The sequence below is a fragment of the Macaca fascicularis genome, chromosome 5, assembly GCF_037993035.2.
Source record: "Macaca fascicularis isolate 582-1 chromosome 5, T2T-MFA8v1.1".
In the NCBI taxonomy this organism is placed as follows: Eukaryota; Metazoa; Chordata; class Mammalia; order Primates; family Cercopithecidae; genus Macaca; species Macaca fascicularis.
The window spans coordinates 105,213,355-105,237,146 of NC_088379.1; the positions used below are offsets into that span (position 1 = coordinate 105,213,355).

General features: G+C 34.6%; 1 protein-coding gene across 2 annotated transcripts in view; it reads left to right on the forward strand.

Annotated features, from left to right (window-relative positions):
* The window catches only part of MTTP (microsomal triglyceride transfer protein), a 58,856-nt gene that overhangs the window by 547 nt on the left and 34,517 nt on the right, over positions 1 to 23,792 (forward strand). The window contains exons 1-3 of one of the 2 annotated variants that reach the window (XM_005555531.4): positions 10,288 to 10,434; positions 17,172 to 17,359; positions 18,636 to 18,779. In XM_005555531.4, the coding sequence (XP_005555588.1) occupies positions 10,374 to 10,434; positions 17,172 to 17,359; positions 18,636 to 18,779 (393 nt within the window). In that variant the 5' untranslated portion in view covers positions 10,288 to 10,373. Of the gene's footprint in view, positions 1 to 10,287; positions 10,435 to 17,171; positions 17,360 to 18,635; positions 18,780 to 23,792 lie in introns of those variants that run through there. The other variant, XM_074040962.1, reaches the window with a different exon arrangement.

Consider the following 23,792-nt stretch of genomic DNA (forward strand, 5'->3'; position numbering starts at 1 on the left):
ATAGATTGTCGTTTTCTATTTAGTTTTTTCCCCTCTACTTCTAATAGGTGATTATTGCAGAATTTGAAGATAAGAATGAGGTTTGCATCTTTGAATAGAAGACTGGCTTCTCATATAGAAATAATTTTGAAGTAAATTATCCTTGATGCTTGAAGGTATTTGAACATGTTTAAAGGCTTCAATGAATAGAAAATTAAATCCAGAATTTGAGGTTATCTAAAAGAGCCGAAATTTCTTTGACTTTAGTTACAAAACTACAGTCTTGCCATAAGCCCTTAAATTTTACTTGAAACACTATGTCAGCTATAACACTGTTGTGAGTCCCTCTTCTGTTTCTTCCTCATCTCAAACCTAAAAGATCTTTGTTAACTAAGCACTAGCAAAAAAGTCTGGATCCACTTCTGATCTGTTAGTAGGGCATCTTTTTTCAGCTGCCTCCATATCAGGGCAAAGAGTAGCTCAGGGAGGATTAGTAATTGGATATGTAGCCCTTCACATGTAGGTCATTAAATTCAGGCTGGCAAAGTAATGTGCCAAATCTTTCCACAGCTGTTCAGTTGCTTCTATGGGATCTGTTTTATAAATAATTATACATTTTTTTCAGAGTTAATACCTGGCATCCTTAGATATTTTAAGCAAAGTTTTAAAGCAAAAAAACAAACAAAAAAAAACAAAAACACTTCATATTCTAATAATGAAGTCAATAAATTTTCTTTTGACATGGACATCTAACTTTGTAGTCACTTGGTGCAAAATTTAAAATGATTCTAGTATTAATCCAAAGTAAGCACCAAAAAAGCACCAGCAAAAAAGTCAATTTAAAAAAAATTGAAACATGGAAAGTTTAAGAAGGTGAAATCATATGAAACAATATTTTCATTGATTTGTAAAATTTATGTGTTTATTTATTTGACACATGTATCGAGTTCTATACTTTTTGTGTTAGTACTGGTGATACAGAAATGACTGTCATCCTTAAGGATGTCCTTAAGGAATCCTTAATCTAATAGGGGAGCCAGCAGTAAATAAATACAACATGTACTTGAGATGCTTGTACTTTGAAAGAAGCAACTAAATGCTCCTTGAGGCAAAACATAGTTTTGGAGATTAAATAATTTTGTTTCATCTTGGAAAGTAAGTAGGAGTTGTACAGGTGTCAGAACAGTAAAGAAGTTTAAGATTTGGGAACAGTGAAAGCAAAGAAGCGTGTCATAGTTTTGCACATGACTGAAAAGCTGTGGATAGAATGAGGAAGAAGGAGGAGATAAAAACCCTAAGGGCTTCTCTGACTTGGACAACTGTAGCAATGCAGTAACATTACCGAGGTCATTTAGGGAATACTGGAAGAAAAATAGGTTTTGAAAAAATAGTTTTGTTTTAAAATATGTAGATTCTGGGGAGTCTGCAGGACATCTGAGTAGAAACAGATTTTAAAAAGAATGAGCACATACTTGTAGTTTAAGCCAATATAAGAGGTTGAACTCAGAGATACTACTCCGTGGGTTACAAATGCATACTATCTACGGGGACTGGAAGGTAGCAAATGAGAGAAGCGTCTTGAAGCAAAGTATTACAAAACTGAGAGTGCATTTCCTCTTTAATCAGGGTGCAAGTTCCAAGAGAGAATATGAGCCTAATGACACCAGAATATGAGCCTAATGGCATCATTTTTTTAAGAACAGCCATAAATATGAAATCTGGTTTTAAAGTGTTGGCAGCTATTTAGTTTGTTTTAAAATACTGAGCAGACTAAATAAAATATGTCTGTGGGCCATATTCAGACAATTGATAACCAGTTTGTTAAATTGGACCCTAGTTGATAGAATAAGAAGGAGGCCACAGATAGAACTGGAACTTTAGAATATAAAAATACAGTAATAACTATGATTATGAACCCCTCCATAACTTTGATTTCAAAATATTGGGCAATCATTACAAATTTCATTATTTTAAGCTTAATTCTGATTTTAAGTCTTAGGATACTCTTCAACAAGTTGTGAGTGAGGAGATGTGGAAGTAGAATAACACTTGTGAGTACTCTAATTTCAGTCTAGGAAAGCCAAAAAGAAACCCATTTTTAAACACGACTTGAAAGGTAGCTAAAAGGAAGAATCGACCACTCATCTATAATCGTTTCAACCTGCATTTCGACCGACTCCAAAAATACAGAAAAAAAGTTTAAAATGTATTTGTACATTTACATATACATACATATTAATCATATCCTCCCAAGTAGTACATGAATATTGAAGACTCTGGGAAGATGATTAGAGAGGCAGTGTAGTCTGTGAACCTCCTGAATCTCCTCATAAAAACAGGTAAAGCATCTAGGATAGAAAATAACAATCCCAGAAGATAGCTATAACATAACTAGGTGAAAAGGAATCCCTACAAACCTCACAATGTGAACAGGAAGGAGCAAACCCAACTTAATATCGGCAACTGTGTAGGAGAGAGTGGTGGGAAAACAACAGATCATCTGAAGACCCTCAGAATGGGAAGGCCCCAAAACTGCCAAACAAATAATCACTAAAAAACAGAGGAAACCAATGTGAGGTTGGCGGCAAAACTGGCAGGTTGTTCATCTGACTCTAAGCTCAGCTAAGTGTGAAGGAATGAGCAGGAGGGTCTGAAGCTGCTGGAGGGACGTGAGGCCTGTGAAGTCTCAAAACCAACAAACTGGATCTCCATTCTTGAACGTAGCCCAACACTAAGGAGAAACTGCTGAAAGTTGAATCCAAATTGAACAAAACAGAGACAATGCGGCCAAGAAAAAAGCAGATGCAGATAAAAGTGGAGAATAGAGAGGAGACAGATCTCAGAAAATATAAAGACACATGTGTGTCATTTTATGAAATACTAGAAAAGGAACCTCTAGAGCCATGAAACTGGAAAAGCTATTCTACCCAATCCTCCCTCTTAAAAATACAGCATAACTTAATTAGCCTAAAAATGCACCACAGAAAAGGATCGTGGTCGAATTTCATTTAAAGTTGCTATAATAGCAAAGACTTGGAATCAACCCAAATGTCCATCAGTGACAGATTGGATTAAGAAAATGTGGCACATATACACCATGGAATACTATGCAGCCATAAAAAAGGATGAGTTTGAGTCCTTTGTAGGGACTTGGATGCAGCTGGAATCCATCATTCTTAGCAAACTATCACAAGAACAGAAAACCAAACACCGCATGTTCTCACTCATAGGTGGGAACTGAACAATGAGATCACTCGGACTCAGGAAGGGGAACATCACACACCGGGGCCTATCATGGGGAGGGGGGAGGGGGGAGGGATTGCACTGGGAGTTATACCTGATGTAAATGACGAGTTGATGGGTGCAGCACAGCAACATGGCACAAGTATACATATGTAACAAACCTGCACGTTATGCACATGTACCCTACAACTTAAAGTATAATAATAATAAATAAATTTAAAAAAAAAAAAGAATTAAAAAAAAAAATAAAGTTGCTATAATAGAAAAAAGAATATGAAGCCAAAAAAAAAAAAAAAGTGGATGAAAACTATAATGCAGTATTTCAAAACAGCAAATTTTAAATAATAGAAAATATTGAAGAACAACATGAAAATGATTCAAAAATGAATATTTGAGGATGAATAACAGAACTAGAAAATAAGAAATATACAAAGCACACCCATATATTCACCATTATACTGGAAGTTCTAACCAGTGCAATAAGATTTAAAAATCAAATAAAAGGAAGAAATAAAACCATTTATAGATGACATGAATATCTATCTAGAAAATCCCCAAAAATGTACCAAAAAAGACCCTCACTAAACTAATAAACAATTATAGTAAGGCCTTGTGATATAAGGTTAACATGCAGAAGTCAATTGCCTTCCTATACAGCAGCAGGGCAGAACTGGAACTTGAAATTAAAAAGCAACAACCCCTCCAAAATGAAATAGGTATAAATCTAACAAAATTTGAACAGAATCTACATGAAGAAGTTGCGAAACCGATGAAAAAAGTCAAAGAAGATCTAAATAAATGGAGAGATATGTATTCATAGATTGAAAGACTTGATGCTGTAAAAATGAGCCAATCTTGGTGTCCAGATCTTGGTTTCTAGTACAGTTCTTCAATAAAGGAAACCAGGGATTCTTGGAGAAGTGACTGATTCTAAGATTGGAGTAAAAATGTACAAGATGAGCTGGGAGCATCTTGCAGTGCCAGATAATAAGGAGATGCTAAAAACCAAAACCAGAATCAGAACCCAAACAAAACACATTTATGGGCATGTCAAAGGAACACGGGGCCAACTGAAGGAACTCCCAGTGGCTAAAGATAGAACAATTGTAGCAACAGAGAAGGATTTGACTGTAACCTAAAATATAAATTAAATATCCACAAGTCCTTATTGATATAGTGATTAAATAAATCAATGGGAAATTAAAGACAAATTTCCCATGCGGAGGAATTCAAATAATTTATGTAGCTACTCCACCCTCAAGGAGGAGGAACATAACTCCCAACCCCATAAGTGTGGGATGTACATAGCACTTCCTTCCAAAGAGCTCAGTATGAAAAAAGGGAGAAAAAACAAATTAACTTTACAATGGAGAAATCTGACAACACTGCTCAGCCAGATGATCAAAGTCAATGTAAATAGAGATAAATCATGTTGATATTATGTACCTCTGATGTAATGTGGTATCAAGAAAACGGCACTTTACCTCTGTGGTCTTCCTCCTCCAAACTTACAACTTCAGTCAAATCATGAGAAAAATACCACAAAAATTCACTAGAGGAGTATCTTACAAAATATCTGCCCAGTTCTCCTCAGAGCTATTACAGCCAAGAGGAGCCTAAAGATACATGAGAACTAAATGTGATGTACCCTGGATGGAACAGAAAAAAAGAGGTAAAAACAAAGGTAATCTAATAAAGTATGAATTTTAGTTAATAATATATTAATATTGGTTTATTAATAATAAATCAACTACACTAATGTAAGATACTAACAGTAGAAATAACTGTGCAGGCTGTATGGGAAATCTTTGTATTATTTTAGCAATTTTTCTGTAAATCTAAACTGTTATAAACAATAAAACATTTTAAAGTAACATATACATTATAGTATGTGAGAAAATATAACGGCAAAAAAAAATGCAAAAACAAACTATATTCCATCTCTCAGAGATAGTAATTATTAAGGTGTTCAGTGAATACTGTTCTAATCCTTTTCTGTGCTAACATGTAGGTATATTGTTTAAACAAGAAATCTCAAACCATATCTACATCTGCTGTTTAACAGACTGTTTACTTACTAAGATATGGTAAATATACTATATTTACATGTTTGCATATTTACATATACCATATTATACAAAATACATGCTTATATAGTATTATTTTAAAATGGCTTAGTGGAATTCTGCTGAATTGATACACCATAATTTATTGAACTAATTTTTGTACTTAAACATTATGGTATCCAAATTTTCACTATACCACAAACGTCTTTGTGGTAACATTTTTAATGCTATTTTTGTGCATTTTATGCTCAAACCCACAAGACACTATTATTAAGAGCTAGTGTGTTTCTCCACCGTACTTTCTTTGCTCTTCATCCCTTCTTGCATCTCAGATTTTATCTGGGGTCAATTTTTTTTCTAATTGAAGCAGATTTTTAAAGATATCATTTGGAGGGGTCCTTTAGTTGTAAATTTTCAGTTTTAATTTCTCTGGAAAATCTCTATTTCAAGTTTATACTCAAAAGACATATTTACAGAATATATATAGAATACTAAATTCACAATTATTTTCTCTCAGCACATTGAAGACAACATTCTAATGTCTCCTAGTTTTCATTGATACTGTTAATAATTTAGTAGTTGTCTGCTTCTCTTTCTCCTTGAAAATAATCTATCCTCTCTATCTGGTTCCTTTAAATATCTTCTCTCTCTCTTTGATATTCTGCAGTTTAATTATGATGTGTCTACTTGTGTGTATGTGTGTTTTAAAAATTATCCTGCTTAAGATTTATTGAGCCTCATGAATCTGTGGATTGGTGTCTGTGATAGGCAGAAAATGGCACCCCAAAGATGTTAAATGTCTTAATCTCCAGAACCTGTGATTCTAAGTTAAGGTTGTAGATGAAATTAAAGTTCCCAATCCGCAGACCTCAGGGTAAAAAGATTATCCTGGATTATTTAGGCAGGCCCAGTATAATCACAAGGATTCATAAAATGGAAGAGGGAGACAGAAGAGATGGTCAGAGTGACATGAAGTAAAAACGATTCAGCTTACTCATGCTGGTTTTGTAAATGGAGGAAGAGACCATGAGTCAAGGAATGCAGGTAGCTTCTAGAAGCTAGAAAAGGTAAGGAAACAAATACTCCCCTAAAGCCTCCAGAGAGGGATACACCTGCCAATACTTTCATTTTATCCCAGTGACCCCAGTGTTAGACTTCTGACTTCCAAGAGTATAAGACAATAAATTTGCGTTTTAAACCACTAAATTTTGTGGTAATTTGTTATGGTAGCTATGGAGAACTGATACAGTGCCTTTCAATAGTTCTTGGAAATTCTTCAATATGTTCCCCAAATATTGCCTTTGCCCCACTCACTCTATCCTCTATATCTCTTGATCTCTCTTTAACATTTTTTATTTTCTTATTTGGGTAATTATTTAAAATAATTGACTTCTGGTTCCACTTCAAATAAATTCATATTTTTATACCTATATATTAAGAATTATTTCATAAATGTAATTGTTGCATTGCATATACTTTAAAAGGAAAATTGCATTTATGCTAGGATATAATTTAATTTAGGTTTTGAAATTTCTTTTTTTTTGAATGTCCAATACATTTATTCTGATCAAAATTAAAATCTTATTGTATTTACAGTAGTCTACTAAAAGAGTTTCCATCAATTCTCTCCTTTAAATGCTAGCAATTCAGTTTTGTGTGGTCAAAGATAATTTAGAATCCTTTTATGGTAACTGATATGATACAAAGGCTTTTTTTGGTTGTCAAATTTATATGCGTGTATATATGTATGGGGGCATACAATTTGGTTAATGACTCTATTTTGGAAAAATGAATGTTCTTTTTAGATTCTTAGATTCCCAGTGTTTCAAACCAGTTTTGCTTTTGATAAGGAATTCAATGAATCTTTATTTTCTTATAGAGAATTCTTTAAACAATACCTTTCAAAATAATGTATGTATTCCTATATAATTTTGCCTTGGAATAAAAAAAAGTCATCACATTAAGAATATTTTTAACTTAAGAATTTTTTTCAAGATTCTTTCAAAATGCTAACTCTCTCATTGATTTGAAAATACTTTTAGATTTAAACTGTTATGACCATGTAGGAATAACTTAAAGTGTCCTTCTAAATTTTTTTTTTTTTCATTAATGTCATGCTTCTTTCTAAGAACAAAGTGTTTCAATGTTGTAAACAGACTTTTTTTTTTTTTTTCACATACCTTTCACACATCCTGACTTTCTATATCTAGTAGGATAATACATTTCCTTCCAACCTTTAGTGGGGTGAAGTTCATTTGTCTTCTAATCTAAGAAAATACGTTAACTCCTGACAACCTCTGACACTCAACAGAAACACAACTGTACTTTGGAATTAATCATCCATCTTTATTTCATAGTCTCCTTATTTATCAATGTAAATGGAAGTATAGCAAATATTTCACAGTGTCATGTACTACCAAAGGAATTTCATTGCAATAGCATTGTTTAAAAATGTATCATTTGATTTTAATTTAACTATCATAGATCAACTTTTACCCCTGTATGTTCAGCCTGAATGTCTAACCACAAATTCACAAAAATCAAGGGCTCTGTTAGTTTTCATACAAAATTGTGATGATTTATTATGAAGACAGTCCCAATTAATAATTGCATGTCATCTGTAAGAAATCAATTTTTTACTCACTTCCCACCTGTAATTTTTTTAAGCAAAGAGGAATACTTGAGTCTAGGTTTCAAGGTTTATTTTTCTATAGTCCTAAAATCACTTCAGTAAATTAATCTGAGATGCATTTATCTAATATGCCAAATGACTGTTGTAAGGATTCCTATAAAAATGTAATGTGATTAACAATGTATGTAATTGTTCCATAGATGGCAGCTCTTGTTTTTTTTCTTATTGTGCTTTGCTTCTGCCCTGCTTCACATGTTATGTAAAATAGCTGGTGAGTTTTAGGAGGTAGTGCTCAAATACTTGCACAGTGTTTGCTGTGCTTGATCAACAGAGTAACAGAAGAGAATACTTCTTCGATACACAGAGTTCACTGAATTTGGAAAGGCTTTGGCATTCTTATTTCATCTGTAATGAAACAATCTCAAGAAGTCTTTTCTAAATTGTCCTTATAAAAAGAAAATGTTGTAAGTTTATATTTTATAAGATGATGTTATTTATAACCAGCAGAAGCAGCCTTATTTGAACATCTTATGTTGAAATGACTACTTAAAACAGTGACTCATAGGAGCTTTCTAGTGGAAATCAAATGCTCAAATGAAACAGAATTTAGTTTGTTAGGCAATAGTGATATATCTTTTATTGGTTGGACTCTGGAAAACACTTGACAACGAATAGTACTTTACCCGAAGGACACGTATCATGCACCACATAGTCTAACCACAAACATTAAAGGTCTTGCAACTGTGAGCCTCAAATGAAAATATGTAAGGACAGTTTTCATACAATCAAATATGATACAAACTAGCTTTTAATTTAAATAAATATGTAAATAAAGTTCAAGTGATTATAATGGCTTTATATCCCTATGTATGTATTACAGAAATTGTGGCAAACAAAGAAATCTATTCAAATGGAAAGTAAAGCACTTTCACATTACCTTATATTCGTAATCCCTATTATTCATAAAAACTTACATTTCTTTAACAAAGCTACTTTTCTGTTTAACTCCAGGAAAACTTTGTATTTATAACTTGAAGGTGATATTTCCAACCAAACAATTTATTTTTGCTTGCTACTATAGCTATATTTTTTATACAAAATTGTGATAGCAGATGAAATTCTATTATCAATAGAAGAACAATTTTCATATTTCGATCTTTATATAAAGATATTATTCAAGAGGAAATATGCTTAACTTCGTAGATTTTAAAATTTTAAATTTCATTGTGTCCCTATCAAGTCTACTATCTTTTACCTGGATTGTCTGGAAGATTTAATCTCAAGGTTAGGGTTTGAGAAAAGGGTTTTGAGAGTGACCAGGGTAGACTCAAGAATTCATTTTATATGAAAATATGGCCATAAATATTTTAAAATACATTCAGATAGCCCTTCACTAGCACATTTTTCCCTACTTTGCCAAAACATTCCCACATACTGCCTAAGCCACCTCATTTTAGTAGGTTTTGTTCATAGCAGGTCTCTCTCATGGGAGTTTCCAGGGACAAGGATTGATTCAGTTAGTATGGCCTCAGCCATACTAGGGTATTTACTTTAATTCTACAGAAGTTTTCTAATTAATAGTCTGTAGCAAAAGAACTAAGAGCTGGAATTCCCCCTCTTAATCTCTTCCTAGAAATGGGATTCAGAAAGGACAGGACTGCATCCAACCAGTTTGGAGACTCAGACAAATGTGTCTTGTCACAGACACAAATAGAGGTCTACTATGAAATACTCAATTGGCTTGCTAGTGTGCTAACGACAGACAATGCTGATTTGCTCAAACCTCATACAGTTTCACACATAAGGATGATCATCTGTGTTTCATGAAAGTTCTATCTACTCTAACATTATTTTGAAGTGATTGGTGGTGGTATGACTTAACAGTTTAAATATAAATCCTAAAATTCAGTGTGAATTTTTTATAATAGCATACAAATAGTATAAAAATTCAAAGATGTCCATACAAGAAATATTAAAATTTGGTTAGGTTTAGCTGAGTTTGAGAATCCTTACTACCCTCCCACATAGTATTGTAATGTGAATATAGGCAGTTACTATAACAGGCATAGTGATGGTTATATATTAAGCAGAAAGTATCACCACCAGTTTTTTTCTTGGAATGTCCCTCAGTGTCTCTGCATTTATAGGATGGCATACTGGTTTGGTTTAGCTCTCAAAAGTGAAAACATTTAAAGTTTCCTCATTGGGTAAAAAAAATTAAAAAGAATGAGAGACTGAAAACTGCAGCCCACCTACGTTTAATCATTAATAGTGAGCCCTTCAGTGAACTTAGGTCGTGGTTTTGGAGTTTGGAGTCTGACCTTTCCCCAAAGATAAACATGATTGTTGCAGGTTCTGAAGAGGGTCACTCCCTCACTGGCTGCCATTGAAAAAGCCTACTTCTCAGTGACTCCTAGCTGGGCACTGGATGCAGTTGAGGGTCGCTGGTCAATATGATTCTCCTTGCTGTGCTTTTTCTCTGCTTCATTTCCTCATATTCAGCTTCTGTTAAAGGTAAGTTTGTGTTGCCTTTTGCTAAACTTTAATTTCAATCTTTGGGGTGGGAGGCGGATACGTGCGTGTGTGTGTGTTTGTATGAGTGAATAGTGAAAGAGTTTCTAACTAAAGTATCTTCAAAACCATGTAACTTTGGAATGTTTGTGAAAGCATGGTTGAATTGAAATGAAAACCAAATTCAAATCCCTACAAACATTAAGAAAACAGAGATTTCTCTTAGGTTCAGTTCCTCAGACCAGTGTGTTCTTGCTTTAATTTCTCATTCATGGTCTGTTTTTAAAAGAAGGAAAAAAGATACCCGCTATTGTTACCTGCTGCTGTTGGTCACACTGAATGCAGCTCCTTCATTTGAATTGTAAATGAGGATTTTTTTTTTAAACCCAGTTCTTAAATTTTCTTCTAGTTGCTTAGCAATGTGACCTCAAGAAGAATTAGACCCAATGAAAAAGGCATTTGATTTGCCAAAGAATTATGAATGAAATGGCACAGCATGTATTTAATTCTGTTACAATTAAAAAATGATAGAATTCATAGTGAATTAAAGAAAATTAAATTTCCTGATACAGATTTAAGAAATAAGACATTATCTTTGGAAAAATAATGTTGCTGCTTACAGTTTATATTTTAAGATGAAATTAATTTTAAAAATACGTATGCATTAATACCATTGAAAAGGCAAGAGATAAAACATTTTATGAGCAATGGTTTCATAAAACTGTTGCAAAATGTATTAATATAGAATCTTGTTTCAAATCAGCTAGATTATAAACATTGGATTTCCAAATACTGCATTATGTACAATGAATACTTTTTCGTTTCTTAAGAAGACACACTGTTAAAACCAATTGATCAAACAGCTTAGCATTATAGGGACCAATTTTAAAACCATGTACTCTAAGTAATTGATAGAAAACAATTCACTTATAAACTTCTAAAACCTGTTACGGATAAATGTAGCTTTTGATATTAAAGTAAAGTTTGCCTCAGGACTTTTGTTTAGAAAATTTCCACATGAGGAAAAAAACCTAATCTTCATTATTGGAGCAATAGAGGGCTAAATTTAAACCAATTCACCTAAGCAAATCACACTGTAGGTTCTTGAACTAAAGAAAATATTTTCACCAATTTCTAAATGTTTACTATTTAAACATACAGTTCTTACTTGGACAAAAGAAATTTTTTAATGAGAAAAAGATTTGTAAATTGTATCTGAGAGTTGTTATATAGAGAACTTACTATTTCGTCTGCCAAATAAACTGTTGAGTAGTCAAAATATGTGTGATTTAAATACCATAGTATCAAACCTAATACCATAAGTATTTTGAGAAAAATAATTGAGACATGGTACTTATCATGAACTTCTCTTCTTTTTCCCATTTTATAAACTAGTTAATTGGGTGACCTCATGTTTTCAAATGTACTTACAAAAGATTTAAATGTACACATACGCTAGACAATGACTATTGGGAAACAGCATAAATGAGAAAATGTGGTTTAGAATATTATAGGTAGCTGTAGCTACAGTTTATTGTGTACAAGCTTAGTAGTAAATCTAGATTTTTAAAGCTTAAAACATATAATTTAGGGGCCACTTTTGAGAAAAGATTACAAAAATATCTTAACTATTGCAAAGGTTGCTCAAAAAGAGATGGCATGTGGATACGTTGCTAGGGTCCTCTTCTGCAGTCTTTGGAAGGATCCTGGGCAAGAGAGCTTAAGCTTCATTAGCATCATGGTACGTTGCTTATGCTGATTTCATAAATTAAAAGTGCATGACTTGGGAGCTTCTTTACCTAGATGGAATAACTTTTTGCATTATGGTACCATGATTTAGTTATAGATTCTTTGCCCTTTTAACAACTGACATTAGTTAGCAAACAACTCGTGAAGAGTTTACCTTAAAATCAGTCCATTTAAAATTTGAGGATCTCATGCCTCATTGCCTCAAAACTCATTTCTAAATTACCAATGCAACTTTAGTAAATCCCCAGATCTGGGTGGATGTTGAGAGAAGGTTAGAATCTAAAGAAAATTGAGGCTGGGTGTGGTGGCTCATGCCTGTAATCCCAGCACTTTGGGAGGCCAAGGTGGGTGGATCACCTGAGGTTGGGAGTTCGAGACCAGCCTGACCAACATGGAGAAACTCCGTCTCTACTAAACATACAAAATTAGCCAGGCATAGTAGTGCATGCCTGTAATCCCAGCTACTCAGGAGGCTGAGGCAGGAGGATCACTTGAACCTGGGAGGTGGAGGTTGCAGTGAGTCGAGATCACGCCATTGCCCTCCAGCCTGGGCAACAAGAGCAAAACTGTTTCAACAAAAAAAAAAAAAGAGAGAGAGAGAGAGAGAGAGACAGAAAGAAAGAAAGAGAAAGAGAGAAAGAAAGAAAGAAAGAAAGAAAGAAAGAAAGAAAGAAAGAAAGAAAGAGAAAGAAAGAAAGAAAAAGAAAGAAAAGAAAGAAAGAAAGAAAGAAAGAAAGAAAGAAAGAAAGAAAGAAAGAAAGAAAGAAAGAAAGAAAGAAAGAAAGAAAGAAAGAAAGAAAAAGAAAATTGAATGGCAGATTGGAATCTGAAGAGGGTGTTAGGATTAGGATACAAGAGCACATCTATATGATTTGCTGTGTGAACTTTCTAAAGACAAGTTTTCCCTACTTTTTCTTAGTTATACTTTGTGATGATTGGACTATTTTTTCAGTGCATTCTCTGGATTTTCCTTATAAAGTATTTTTACCTATTTAATTTCGTCACCTTTAAACCTGTATGCTTCCTTCATTTCCAGTCTTTCTCTCAATCCCTCACCCCACCCTTACTTTTTAGTCAATTTTTATTAATCATCTTCCAGTTCTTTTTTGTTCTTACCCTTCATTCTCCTTTTAACTTCTGACCCTTTAGTTTTCTGTTGGGTTCATAAATGCCATTACCTATCACCCTTATCATCATTGTACATCTCTTCAAACCTCACCATTAACTTATGTTTGCTTTATCTTCTTGACTAAGCCAATTATCAGTTATTGTACTCATATAAATCTGACAGAGGAGTATGTAAAAAATATTTCTTGAAGATTCAAAACTAACAGTTTTGTTGCTTTTAAGTCACTTAAAAATTCTAAATGCACTTGAAGGGCAAATTAAAGAGATTCTGACTTTTTTTGGCTAATACTAATTTCTGTTTTGGTTTTATCTAACAACAGTTATCAAAAAATATTATTATACATACTCTGAAGAGCAATAGCCTACAAAAGGAATTAAGTCAACAGTATAAATTGGACATGCCCCAATGCCCAATGTTGCCAGAACTCTGCAAAACGTAAACAGAGAAATACTGATCAAAAAGGAAAGTATAAGAGGGATAACACTCTAGCACAGTCCAAATTATTTGAACCATTTTAGGCTTTTTCTCCTTTTGAAAGAGGTAAGAAACAGTTTGGAGGAATAAAAGGCCCATTCTTCCCTGTGCTTTATCATTTCCAAGTCATAGTCAAAAATTGATTTATTATATGGCCAGTAAAGTGAGGTAAGAAAAAAAGTGAATAACATAATAGTTTGGAAAGCTTTGGAATTTAAGAAAGGTTACCTTCCTACAAATATTTCATAGTTATTTTAACCAGAAGACATCTTAATATAGTCCACAAAACTTGGATTTCGGTAAATTTAGACTTCAAATCTGCATTATATTTGCTATATTGGGTTGAACTTGCAGTCAGCTTCTATCTGCTGTCACACAATGCTTACATTTAAGAATTGCTCTGAGGATTAGATAAGACAACATGTATTTCCTTTATGCCCTATGTGGAATTTGATAGGTGTCATAAAAAGAAGGCCTCCTGACCAAAATATTTTTCCTAACCAGAAAGCCAGTATTTAAACCTGCTATAGAGTCCCCAGTTAAAATGCAGAAGAGATAGAGATAAGAGGGAATCCCAGCCTTCATCCCCTTCAAGGTTTTTCCTGACTCTCTTTGCCTTCTGTATCTCACACCTCAGTTTCTGCCTGACTTGGTGCTTGGACACAGCTTGGTTTTGTGTATACACATTTAGATCCTTTCATACTTCCTTCTCCTGGCTCTTCTTGATTCCTATGAAAATCCTTGTCCCTTTTCTTTGAAGGTTTGACAGATTATATGATTTCACTACCCAAAACTCTATGACAGCGTCCCACCTCACTCAAACTCCCCAAATCTTCCTGCCACCCATAGGTACCTCCTTGACCTCATCTCCTTCACTGTGTCTTTTACTTACTAATTTCCAGCCTCTTTGGTCTCCCTGCTCTTTGCTCTTCCTTCACTACACCTGCAGGAGCCCTCCTCGGGGCCTTTGCACTTGCTGTTTCCTCTGTGAGGGGAAGGGGTAGAAAGGATAGGAGTTGGGGAAGGGGGGTACCCTTCCCACAGATGTGGCTCACCAAAAACCTTTGTCCAAAATGTCACCTTTCCACAGAAGTTTTTCTCTCAGCACCTCCATTCCCTTTCCTGCTTCAGTTTTCTTCATGAGCACTTCTAACATACTATATAACTTGCTTATGTACTCATTCTTTTTAATTGCCCTTCTCCATCGCATTTAAATGTAAACTCCATGAGGGTAGAAACTTTGTCTCCTGACTGGGTGCGATGGCTCACACCTGTAATCCCAGCACTTTGGGAGGGTGAAGTGGGCGGATTGCTTGAGCTCAGAAGTTCAAGACCAGCCTGGTCAACAAGGCAAAACCCTATCTCTACAAAATATAAAAATTAACTGGACTTAGTGGCATGAGTCTGTGGTCCCAACTACTCAGAAGACTGAGATGGGAGGTTCACTTGAGCCTGGAGATGAAGGTTGCAGTGAGCCGAGATCACACAACTGCACTCCAGCCTGGGTGATAGAGTGAGACCCTGTCTCGGAAAAAAAAAAAAAAAGTAAAGAAATCAAGAAGAAACTTTCTCTGCTTGTTAACTGGTGTAGTCCCAGAGCCTTAAAAAGTACTTACTGTTCAACAGGTACTCACTATATTCTAGTTGAATGAATGAATAAATTTCTAGCTCACTACCTAGGAATGGAAAATAATGCAACCTAAAGTTTTAGAGATATATAGTATAGGTAAGAGCATAATCTTTACAGACAGACAGCCTGGATTAAAATCATGTCTCCAGCCAGACGTGCATCTATAATCCCAGCACTTTGGGAGGCCGAGATGGGTGGATTACCTGAGGTCAGGAGTTTGAGACCAGCCTGGCTAACATTGTGAAACCCTATCTCTACTAAAAATACAAAAATTAGCTGGGTGTGGTGGCATATGCCTTGTAACTTGTAATCCCAGCTACCCAGGAGGCTAGGCTGAGGCAGGAGAATTGCTTGACCCCGGTAGATGGAGGTTGCAGTGAACTGAAATCATGCCACTGTGCTTCAACCTGGCTGACAGAGCAAGACTGTCTCAAAAAAAAAAGAAAAAAAAAATTATCTCTATGATGAGTGACCTTAGGTAAATTATATTGTTTCTGTGTCCCCTCAGTCTCTTCATCTATAAAATGAGACTAATAATAGTGCCTACCTCATTAGATTTTTGTGAGGATTAAATAAGTTAATACATATAACATGCAGATGATGGATTTTTGACCACTATTTCCTCTGGGCAAGTATGTGCTGTCATAGATAGAGGAGACAGTGAACAGATTGTTACTGTGTAGGTGGGTAAGTCCTTTTCAGAGGTTTTCTTAATTTTTTGGCATTGCAAAGTAGTTTTTGCTATCACCTTTCTCGACTGCTTTGCTTTGGTTTAGTCACCCCAAACCCCTTTCCTGTACCTCTCCCCATATGTATATTTCCTGAGAGAAAAAAAGATTATGGTTTCCTATTATAGTAAACCGGGCAATGAAACCCCTTTAGCATTGAGGAATAAGGTAAACTGAAGTCTTTTTTAACTATCTCCTGAGAACCATAGATAGAAAATACACAGAAGAAAAAAACTTTATGTGACCATTCATTTTAAGTCATCTCTGGGAAAAGACTTGCTCCTTGGCATTTCTTTTGGTTAGGTAAACTGAATTGGATACTGTGTGAACGCATTCATTTATCAGTTTTCTTGGATCACAGTACAGATTTGTATACTATTTGATCTTTTTAAATTAAGCCATGCCAAGTTTAAGCCTGTACTAAGATTTCATATAGTAAGACATTATTTTATTTGGGCACAGCTAATTTAAAGTTACATATGTACAGCCCTGAAATGTACCTTTGTACTAAAAGTTTGCTAATTACATTAATAGAGTAAATTGCACTGAAGAGATGTTTCTTAAATATCAAAAATATCCAAATTAAAGAACTTCCTTCTAACCGCTAAAATTACTTTGGAATTGATCTGCTTGCATTTAAATAATATGTTAATTACAAATGGCTCATATTACATTTATAAACCAATTATTGGTGGGTCATCTACTTGAAATCATATTCATATAATTAAGAGAAATACAATGGCATTTAAACAAAACAACAAAATATATATAGTTCAACCATGGCACTAGCTGATAATTGATTAGGAATACAAACTAAAGTTCTCTGAAATGGGAACTTCTTTGTTTGTTTTTTGTTTGTTTATCTATATTTTACAAGTCAAAGATTTCAGCAGACGAAGTAGAACCATGTTTCAATCAGCGAATATTTACCAAGCTTCCTGAGCCCCACTGTGGTAGAGAGATGCACTGATGGTGAGACAGCATGTTCCCTTACAATGAAAACTTGATTTGTGTCATTATCTTTATGCAGGTCACACAACTGGTCTCTCATTAAATAATGACCGGCTGTACAAGCTCACGTACTCCACTGAAGTTCTTCTTGATCGGGGCAAAGGAAAACTGCAAGACAGCGTGGGCTACCGCATTTCCTCCAACGTGGATGTGGCCTTATTGTGGAGGAATCCTGATGGTGATGATGACCAACTGATCCAAATCACGGTGGGCATTTTCTACCAGATAAATGCAAAGATTAGATGTCAGAAGTTTTTGAGAAGTCTACCATTTGACAGCACTTGTTTTGGGTTCTTGGTTAGACATCCATTTAGTTTGTTATCTATCACTAAAATAAGCAATTCTACATATTTAAAGGTTTTGCTGATGAAAAGTGAACTGATCTTTCCAAATTGTTGAAACAGACAACAGAAGGTATATACTGGTAAACAACCAGAGTATGGTGTTCAGTTCTATAGATCATGTTAATAGGGACATTATACTAGAGTCTTTTCAAAATGTTCTCGGAGAGAAGGGTCAATAATCCATTTTGTATGGAAAATGATTTAGACCACTAACTCAAGAGGAGATCAGTTAGGAGGTTCCTGCATTCCTTGATACAACAGGTAGAATTACTGAAGAGAGAGTAAACCCAGTCTGTGTTCTTCCTGAGGAAGGAACCAAGTACTCCCCCAAATAACAGTGTTTGGTCAGTTAAAATGGTTTAGATTTATGTGTTGAAGAGGGAGGCCAAATTAGATGGTCTCTGGGGACTTTTCCAATGGTAATATATGGTGATTCCCTTATTTGCTTCTCAAGAACCTAAAGATAATAGATTCCTTGAGTAAAGTCAGTTATTCTGCATCTTGGTGTGAAACAGGCACACAGGACAAAGTATTTGGAACAAGTAGTTGCTGGTGTCCTTTATAATGAGGTGTCATAGCAATCCATTTACAAGTGATATTTGCTTCTTTGGATGTCTCTAATTGCTGTTGTGTTTTCCAAGTTGGATCAAAGCATCATCATCCATCTCTCTGAGCCATTTCTCAATACAACAGTAAACTATTCTCCAGAAAACATTATATTCCTCCTTATTCAGTAATTCAGCTTTATTGTTATTTACACAGATGAGGTAGAAGGGGGCGGGGGTCCTTTCCAACAAGTGGTAAAGAAAGTGAAGTGATCAGGCAGACAGAAACCACACAAAACAAATGAAAAGGGGCAACGATAGGAAAGAATCATATTCAAGTCATAGTTATTTTAAGCCTAAAGTCACAGAGTTCTTTAAGTATTGCTATTTTTACCTTATTAAAAAACCTAGTTTTTAAATACCTTCTCCATTCTTTTAAAGTGAGTGGCAAAGTCCTGTAAATCATGAACTGAAAATGACAGAAGAAATTGTGGCCAACTCTGTCTGTTTCTTTACCATTTTATTTGCAGAGAGACTCTGATGAAGACAGACATAGGAAGTTTTTTTTAAACAGGTTTCTTTCTGTTACTCCAGATGAAGGATGTAAATGTTGAAAATGTGAATCAGCAGAGAGGAGCGAAAAGCATCTTCAAAGGAAAAAGTCCACTTAAAATCATGGGAAAGGAAAACTTGGAAGCTCTGCAAAGACCTATGCTCCTTCATCTAATCCATGGAAAGGTAAAGGGGCGTTTAGGTTCCACATCTTCTTCTCCAACTTCATATTTTTCTTCCCTTCAGCAGATACTATTTTGCGGTAATCACATTATAACTACTTTTATGGTAAATGGAATTTCTTCAAGAACTAAAGAACTGAGGTTGTAAATTAAATGTTTCTAAACTAAATCAATGCCCCGAGTTCCCTTACATTTACTAGCCAATTTGTTTCCTATTTTTCTGAAAATCTTTATAGTAGAATCAAGTATTTATTTATTGATGAAAGGCATTATTAAAAGGTAATTTTCTTATCAAATTATAAGGGATTACAAACAATGTAACAAAGGAAGTCATCAAAGCATCATTGGATAAATTCAGGAAAGAAGACAAATTATGAGACTGAAATGATCCAACTTAGATTAGTAATATTGATTTGTTATGAGATTATCAATATTTGGCTAAAGTACAAGGTTAAAGCTTTTAAAAGGGTATGACAAGTCTAAAGTAGAGTTTTTCAAAGCCTTTAGAAATTATTTTAAAACTATGACATGGAAAAGCATTTTGTATATTAAAATAATGATTGAACACTTTATAATATCTATTTGAAATTCTGTTTTAAAAATTCTATAAGTGTGCATTACTTACGACTTGAGTCTAGTCACTTAAAATGGTCTTAATAAATTTGGAATTGAGAAACAATTGTGATCAGTTAATTATTAGGCATTACATATGTGTGTTTATGAAAATTACAGATAGTGTGCTGACATACATAAAAATGTGTCTAAAGATGAGAGCTCAGTTTTAGGAACAAAAGCAGGAAAACAGAAAGGGAACATTAGACTTATAACTCCATACATCTCTAAAATTTCACTTTCTAAATTCAAAATAAAGATAAACTGATCTTTATATACTGATAAAGTAATACTTTATTTATTTTCAACTAAAGTATTTGAAAACAAATACTTTGGACATTTCATATATGTATATTGCTAATCATGATGCACATTTTTGTATGAAGTTCTAAAAAGGAGCTCACAAGAAGAAATCTTGTATTTTCACCTCTCCTACAACCAAGTATGAATCACTATCTTTAAGAATGCTTTGTCTTCCTTCTCCACTTGTCAAAATACTTCCCATGTTTCTGACTGCTCACATGCCATTTCTGTCATAAAGTTCACACCCTTCCAGCCAGCTGGAAATAACCATCACTCTTTAGAATACTCTTAGCACTTTGCAGCTCACTCATGACCCTTATCACTTTCTTTTTGATCATTTGTGTTCATTGCTAGATTATGGATCTTGGATAGAAAAAAATCCAATTCCTCTTTGTATTTCAGCCTCTCCCCTCACATCCATGCCCTTCCACTCCCTCCTTCCCCAAAGCACCCAGAATCATGCCTTGCACTGCATATTTTTATGAAGCTTTCTCCAACATCTTCCCAAACCTCTGGGCCTATTTCTATCAAAGCATTTATCACAGTGTATTGTCATTCTCTTTTTATGTCTTGGCTCTCCACATTCAGAGTAAGTTTCTCATGGACAGAGTTGTATCTCTGTCTATTCAGCACCTTGCTCATAGGGGGGACTGAATATAGATACTTCTAAAATAAAGGATAAACAAATAAGATTATATAGGGCTCAACTGAATTGAACTTTGATAAAGGTTTTACTTATTGTTTACTTTATAATAGCTAAGACGAACTAAGCACTTACTGTGTGCTAGGTGCTGACCAAAGGCATTACATGACTTGTCTCTTTTATTCTTGTAATGGCCCTGAGCAGTAACAGCTGCCTTATCAACCTCTTGTGATAGTTGAGGAACCAAAGTTAAGAAAGGTTAAGAAATTTGCCTATGGTCATACAACTGGCAGGCGGTGGAGTTGGGATTTGAAATAGAGTCTATGCTCAAACTTTTATGTCTACTGTCTTCCAGCTGGAAAGTATTTGGAGAAATGCCTGCTTCTTTGGTTGACTTGCAGTGTTCCTTATTTACATCATGAGATCAGTTGACTTATTTGATTTTCTTATGGCTCAACTTTGTTAACAACATGAAATATTGTTATTTTCTTCTCTGAGCTTCCAATATGGCAAGACACTTGAGTTCATAGATATTATTTGCATTTATAATCTTAATGACAACCAATCATTTTATAGCTCCTTTGGTAGCAGCTGAGTACAAAGTCTTCTGCTACACACATGAAAGGACTCAGTACCCTCACTGTTCAAAGGCTAGGATGGAACTGCCACATCATTATTTTAGTAATGCAGTGGGCTAATTCTAGAGGAGCTATGATTTGCGATGATTTACTGTAACCACAGGTTAAAGTACATCATCGTATCTTTCAAATATATAATAAAGTATTTGTTGGAAAAAACAATGAAGACTAAGAAGCCAACAGGAAGTTTTGGCCATATCAGTATCAGAAAGATCATTACTTAAATTATCATTTCAGTTTACTATGAGAGAAATTATGAACAGGCAGAGTAAACTGCAGACGGGCTACTTTCTTAGAGAGCATTTTCTACTATAGGCTCAAATTAAGTTGTGCTCCCTGAAGTTTCTGTGATTTCAAGGATGCTCATCAGCATGTAACTTTTGTCCTTCCAGACCTCCCCCTCTCTCCCTTTCCCATATGAGGGTCTCATGTTTACATTTTAAAAGAGAGTCCATTAAAATACTTAGATACATATTCATAGCACATCTTTTTTCTATGCCCACTCATCTTCCCTACATAAGTGGGCATGACTCCAGTTTTATCTACAAATCATAGAGTTGGAAACGTGACAGTAATCTGATTAAGTTGATTAACGCTGATGAGTGAAAGATGCCTCAAGTTATACTATGGATTCTTTTTTTGGCCTGAAAGGCTAATCCAATTAACTGGATAATTACCAGATTTCCATTTCTGGTTTTGGCTTTGTGTTGACTAAATTAACCACGTGGCTGCTGAATTGGGCCTTTATTTTGTATTGTTTCCAGGCATTGATTTGCTCTCTAAATCAGCATGGCTCTTGTACACACACTGAACTGCCACAAGAAATGTGACACTTGAAAGTCCTTCTGAAATTTGTTATATATTCCTTTACATGTTTGTTCTCCAATGTGTCATTTCCTAGCCATGCTCTGTCTTAGATAGATATCAAATATAAAATTACTAATCTTTGTTTGCTGGGATTCTTTTTATTATTTTGATTGTTTGGCCACTTAATGGAATTTAGTCTCCTCTTATTTTTAAAAGATATATAAAGGAAGGTGTGGAGAAAGGCATTGTCTTCCTAAGAAAAAAACAATATGAATGATGACTACCTATTTCAAGAGGAAATTGGCCCCTCATATTTGGCTGGAAGAGGCACTGCACTGCCTTCCCAGCCATTTTACCCAGTCTCCCTCTAGGTGTGGTTTCCTTGGATTAAAGACTTCGTTTGTAACCAGGTCGTACCTGCTGCTGCTCTTTGGAAGCTCTGAGTACTGTGAATTTAGATAAGAGCCCTGTGCTGTTGGATGTTCAGAACTAATTTCAATGCTGAATGAAGTAATCAACTTTATGGCCTGAGTATAATAAAACTTACTCAGTTCCTGTTGTGAAATAATAAATTTAAGATTATTGCTGTGACAGCCATGTGGCTTGAACTGCAAAATTCTGACTTCATGTTATTATTTTTTAAATGATTACAAGGCAGCTCAATTCTAACAGTTTTGACATTTAGCTGGTGTGGATATCAGTACTATCTTCACTTTGGATCTCATCAGTCTGCACTAAAGAAAAAGAATTTAGGCCCTAGAAGTAGCAGTCATATAAAAGAAAAAGAGATGTGTTCATTTTTCTAGTTCTGGGGAAGCAATAAAAACTAATAGAAAGGATGAAAAAAACTTTTTTCTTTGTGTCTCACAGTTTATAGCTATCATTCAGCCTGCCAGGAGGGAAAAAAAGGCTCTAACACCATTTTCTAAGGGATCCAGAGGTCAAGATCAAAACTTGGTCCATAGCAGTGGGTCAATAACAGATAACCACTTAATCTTATGCATAGTCCAAAGATTAAATCCAAGAACTGGGTTTCCTTACCTTCTAGGTAAAACTTTAAAAATAGTTCAGGTACATTTTGTAGCCTGGAAGGAAAATGACACAGTGGTGACAATGCTTTTGTTTTTCCCACTTAGGAGATCTTGCTTTCTAAAGTGTTTATGGTTCATACCAAAAAGACATGGGCCATATAGACATGTGTGTATTGCCACTGAGTGAACACTTTCTGACTATTTTGGGGTAATCTAGTTATGAACTTCTAATAGTCATGATATCTGGAGATACAATTCCAAATATTTGAAAAGGAAATTACATTATGATTATTAAAGGAAGGAGATACAGTTTACAAAATAGAACTTCAGAAACTCAGGCTTGGGTCTGAGATATTGCCAGTGATTTGTTTGAGAATATGATACTGTGAATTTTCAGACACTGAGGTCATTATTCCAGTTTCTTTCTAAGTTGGACAAACACTATTCCAACATTTATAGGTTAGTCCAGTCTAATGACTAAAGCTGATTGCCAGATAAAGTACCTAGTAAATCCATCACTAGGCAGAGTATATGTAGGAAGTAAAAATAGAGATTTGAGACACTTGTTTGGATAATTCAGGAAAAATATTCTCTTCTTCTAAGGCACAAGAGAGTCTTTATGTAGGCTAAATTACTGAGCTTGGTATTATTTGGATTCATTGCATAGTTATTGAGCTTTATGTTTTACTTTAGAAGCTGTGGTTGGTTTTAAAGAGTACTAGGAAGGCATTCAGGATATTTCTGGTAGAAATGCTCAACTGTAATTATCATAGACCTTGAGAATTTTTACAGGGAACACGTATCTATCCTCTATTTCTAAATTGTGTGATGTGTATCAAGTCTACAGGATGAAAACCAACAAGCTGCTTTCCATTAAATTCGCTTTGTACTTTTATCCTTGTTTCTTCAACATTAAATTATCAAAATGGCAAAAGACACTGTTATCATCTCTGTGCCTATAGATATCAAAGATGATAAAACAA